Here is a 4,869-nt window from a genome sequence, read left to right as displayed (position 1 = left end):
GTGTGTGTGTGTGTGTGTGTGTATGTATATATATATGTAGAAATATATATATAAATAGTGCAGAAGCAGTAAAAATCATTATTTATGTACAGTCATCTATTTGTACATTACTTTTTAATATTACTTCATTTGTTTTAATGATATTAATATTTAGCTGAACTTTAACTTTAGTTAAGTTTAATTAATCTGAAATCAAAAAATAACTGGCAGACCCCTTGCAGTAACGCAACTGACCCTCCAGGTGTCGCAAAACACCAGGTTGAAGATCATTGGTAAACGGTCATATTTTAGATACTGCAAGTGTATCTGGTCACTATTTTCACTTTTCAACACTTTAAATAACCAAAACCTTCAGGAAAATGAATAAATACATGTAATAATAGGAAAACTAATAAAATAATTATTTGCTTGATAAGACAAAATATATATATATTTTATTTTTATATATCAATGTAACTATCTTCATATATTTAACAAATATATTTCAAATATATTTACAGATGGCAAAATAATATCTGAATTCAGATATATATATATATATATATATATGTTATGAGCACTGAATACAAGGCAATTTTTCTTACTTTGAAAATAATGCCACAATCAGAGTCATGCAATTAACAGTTGAAAATGAACAAATCAAGCAAACAAACATATTTTAAAGTACTGTACTCTAACCAATTATCTATCTAATCCTCTGTTTCAGGTGTATGGCAGAAACTTTGGCTATCATCTTGTTCCTCAAGCTTACTGGAGCTGACCGCAAAAACGTCTCCATCACACCCAATGCAAGACTGGTGCCTACTACTGTACTGTGTGCAGTAAATGGATGTGGTTGTTTGGCTTGTGAAAGCAATAAATGTGAATCAAAGTTAATCCTGTTATTCTTATAATTTAAGTTATATGTGTTATCCTTGTCTGTCCTATGTAAATACAAAACTATATTTGATACGTATTTATAATAAAACATGCATTATTACAAATAGTTTCTCTTTTCCTGTTCTCTATACACTGGTGTTTCAGTCATGTTGACTACAATAAAAAATGTAATATTATGTTCATTAAAATATATCTAACATTTATAAATAGAAATCAAAGAGGGATTTTATATATAAATTTTTTTTTTATTTTTTTATTTTTTTTATGCGTGGTGTTTATTCTGTCCTTTCTGAATCACAGCCAGGAAGACTTGGCATGGGAGTCTAAAGAAAACATTACATGTAGCGCCCTCTATTGGTCATCTGACAACATTCACTAACAGTGATGACATTATACAGCTTTATCATAAACTGGCCTTTGTTATTGGCACAAAATTTACATAATATAGTGGTCAGTTATATTTGTAGATGGTCAGCTATAACATGACAAAATAATATTTTGTCCCTGTAAATCACTTGTGGTTTGGGTTGCTAACTTTCTACCACCTAAATGTGGGAACTACATGTCCCACAATGCTCCTCAACTACTTCCGGATTCAGGATCGCTTGAGTTAAAAAGTCCAACCTGTCACCAGATGCCAGTAAAGTCCGAGTAAAATAACCTCTACGTACTAAAAAGTAAAAAATAAACATACTTCGTTCTTATCTTTTGAAATTGACTGTTGACAACAAAAGACAGAGTGAAAGTTTGTTTTACACGTTAATATAGGTGTAAACTGATGATTGACCGCGTTTATAAGTGAGTTAAGTACGTCTTTAATGCGTTTTGACCTGTAGCTCATAAGACGTAGCCTACTTTTTAATACGAGGGTGGATTTATGTCAAGATGACCACTTGAACGTGTATTGTGTACGCCTAAATGAAATTAAATCGGTGTAGAAATGTTATTGAGCAATCAGTTTAGACCTTAGTCATGGATGGCAGAAGCGAATAGGCCTATTGAATTCTACGCGGAAACGATAGCACGCACTGTATAACGGTACAAATATTAAATAATCGTAATAAAAGAAATGCAGCACACAATATGACCAAACTTTCGTCGTGACAAGGTAACAAAGTTACGTTGTGAGTGACAACCGTAAAAGTGAAATTCCTGTAGCCTATTCATTGCCGCAACGTAACTTGGCGACCATGTCAGTCAGTAACTGATGTGGCAAATGATATGAACAAATAATATCAAACATATTAACATGACTGAAAGCATAGCCTAAGTTCGGTACTGATCGTCATATTAATAAACAAATATGTTCTATCAGTAGGCCTTACTTGCAAGCGGACAAATGATTAGCCTACCAAATAATCACAGACAAATATTATCAAAAGTATTTCTGGTAGACTGTGAGTAATATTACCTAACCAATCTGACGCAGACGCAGTTGTTGAAGTTTTTTGATATAACTGTCGAGAAAAATGTCAGACGCTGTCCTCTTCATCAACTTCAATGACATACGTGACCCTGGACCACAAAACCAGTCATAAGTGTCAATTTTCTGAATAAGCTTTCCGTTGATGTATGGTTTGTTAGGATAGGACAATATTTGGCCGAGATACAACTATTTGAATATCTGGAATCTGAGGCTGCAGAAAAAAATCAAAATATTGAGAAAATCGCCTTTAAAGTTGTCCAAATGAAGTCCTAAGTAATGCATATTACTAATCAAAAATTAAGTTTTGATATATTTACGTTAGGAAATTTACAAAATATCTTCATGGAACATGATCTTTACTTAATATCCTAATGATTTTTGGCATAAAAGTAAAATCTATAATTTTGACCCACAGTGTTTGGTTGGCTATTGCTACAAATTAACCTATGTGACTTAAGACTGGTTTTGTGGTCCAGAGTCACATATGGGCTAGTTATAAACTTTTATAAAAAAGCTGTTTATTCATTGTAAAGTAAGAGTTTCACGGCTCAGACAAACAAATCTTCTGTCAGACGCAGTTGAAGATAAGTGCCTGAGAATAACGCGTTGTTCTGGTTCAGTATTTGCTGTCAGATGAGATTACGTTGTCAGTCTTTCAGTGTCATTATTCTATTACTGTTTATGGTACTTGTGATCAAATAAATACAGCCTTGGTGATCACTATAGACATGCAAAAACCAATCTGGGATTTTACCAATCCCAAACGTTTGAACAATACTGTACATTTTGGCAATACCAAGGTTTCTGGACCTATACCTTGGTATTCTAATTGTGAAGCACCATGTAAACACTATTGTAAACATTCAGTACCATGGTATATATCCAAATATCACCACGTGATTATACCATGGTACTGCCAAACTATTTAATTCTAAGAAATACATTTGAACTAATGTTCAGGCTTCCTCAGAAAACAACAAGAGTTAAGAGCAAAAGTAAAGTGTTTGGGCAAAATCAATGGAAACTTGATTTGGTTTTTTGTTCATCTGTAGTTTAATAACTATTCCTGATGGATCTTTACCGCTTGTTGGAAGATATTTCACCCTCATTAGCTGTTTCCACGTCTGTTGGCCTGTGTACAATGTATTGCCACTAGATTGTCTGTTATGTTCTGATTCAATGAATCTTGTAATTGTATTGAGTAACATTAAATCTGTTAAAGCTGGCACATAGCTGCATCATAATAACCAAGCAAATGTGACATTTCCTGGTTGATTTAACTAAAACAAGAACCAGAAAGGAAACTACATTGACCTCTGATCACAGATATTATTTATTTTGTAAGTTGTAGTGTATTCCATCCAAGCATGATCCTTCAGATGTGGTGTATTCATCAGTCTGTGACAAGTGAAGCCTATTGCTGCTAATGAAGTTCAACTGACTGTGAAAAGCCTGTTCACGCCACGAAGTCTAGCCTCAAACTTAGTTGTTGAGACCTCCCTCACAATACTCATGTCCTAATGTGAGCGAGTTGCATTTTAAATGCATAGAACAGTTGTGTGTGAATTACAGTAAGTTGTGGAATTAGCCCACAAAGTTTATTTTGCCAGCTTGTGGGGGATATTTGATGTGCAAATCCCAATGTCAAATACACGCATTCAGCTCTTTCATCTTGGAAGGCAAATACACAATTAAAATGTGTGAATGTGTAACAATCACGTGTTAATCGACTCATAATCACTTGGGTGTTAAACAAAGTTAGAGGAAATCCCCCAAATTAAAGGGTTAGTTCACCTAAAAAATCTAATTTCCTTAAAACGAGATCTTCACTGGGACAGATTTGGAGAAATGTAGCATTACGTCACTTGCTCACCAGTGGATCCTCTGCAGTGAATGCCTTCAAAATGAGTCTAAGCTGATAAAAACATCACAATAAATCCATCATTTAGGCATTTTAAACTTGAAACACTTGTTTCTGACCAAAATAGTCCTCATCCATATCCATATCCATCCATAGTCCATAATCTATAATAATGCTTCGTGCAGTGAAAAAGTCCATCCCCTGTTGTCCTCTCACATCAAAGTCCACCAACATTTTTATAACTGTTTGTACTGTTTTTGCTTGTAAACAGTGCTTGATTTGTGTATATTTCTCTCCTGATTCAGACAAGACGACTTTTTTTCCACTGGTGAAAGCAGTATTGTGGATAGAGAACTCATATTGTAGCTGGAAGTTTAATGATGTAAGAAAACGTATTAATGATGGATTTGTTTCTTACGAACACACAGCTTTTCACTTCACAAGATGTTAAATGATGGACTGGAGTGGTGTGGGTTACTTGTGGATCATTGTGATGTTTATATCAGCTGTTTGGACTCTCATTCTGACGGCACCCATTCACTGCAGAGGATCCATTGGTGAGCAAGTGATGTAATGCTACATTTCTCCAAATCTCTTCTGAGGAAGAATCAAAATTGTCTACATCTTGCATGACCTGAGGGTGAGTAAATTGTCAGCAAATATTTATTTTTGGATAACCTATTCCTTTAAGTTATGTAAGACA

The 4,869-nt window shown here is 34.2% G+C and overlaps 1 protein-coding gene across 1 annotated transcript in view; it reads left to right on the top strand.

Moving 5' to 3' along the window:
* The window catches only part of LOC107706930 (mesoderm posterior protein 2-like), a 3,069-nt gene extending 2,309 nt beyond the window's left edge, over positions 1 to 760 (top strand). The window contains exon 3 of the mRNA XM_016510785.1: positions 707 to 760. Coding sequence (XP_016366271.1) covers positions 707 to 760 — 54 coding nt within the window. The remainder of the gene's footprint in view (positions 1 to 706) is intronic.
* The last annotated feature ends 4,109 nt before the right edge of the window (positions 761 to 4,869 follow it).

Source organism: Sinocyclocheilus rhinocerous, unplaced genomic scaffold, assembly GCF_001515625.1.
Source record: "Sinocyclocheilus rhinocerous isolate Xijiao unplaced genomic scaffold, SAMN03320098_v1.1 scaffold265, whole genome shotgun sequence".
NCBI classification, from domain to species: domain Eukaryota; kingdom Metazoa; phylum Chordata; class Actinopteri; order Cypriniformes; family Cyprinidae; genus Sinocyclocheilus; species Sinocyclocheilus rhinocerous.
Note: the sequence above shows the minus strand (reverse complement) of the source record. Positions and strands in the feature narration are given on the sequence as shown.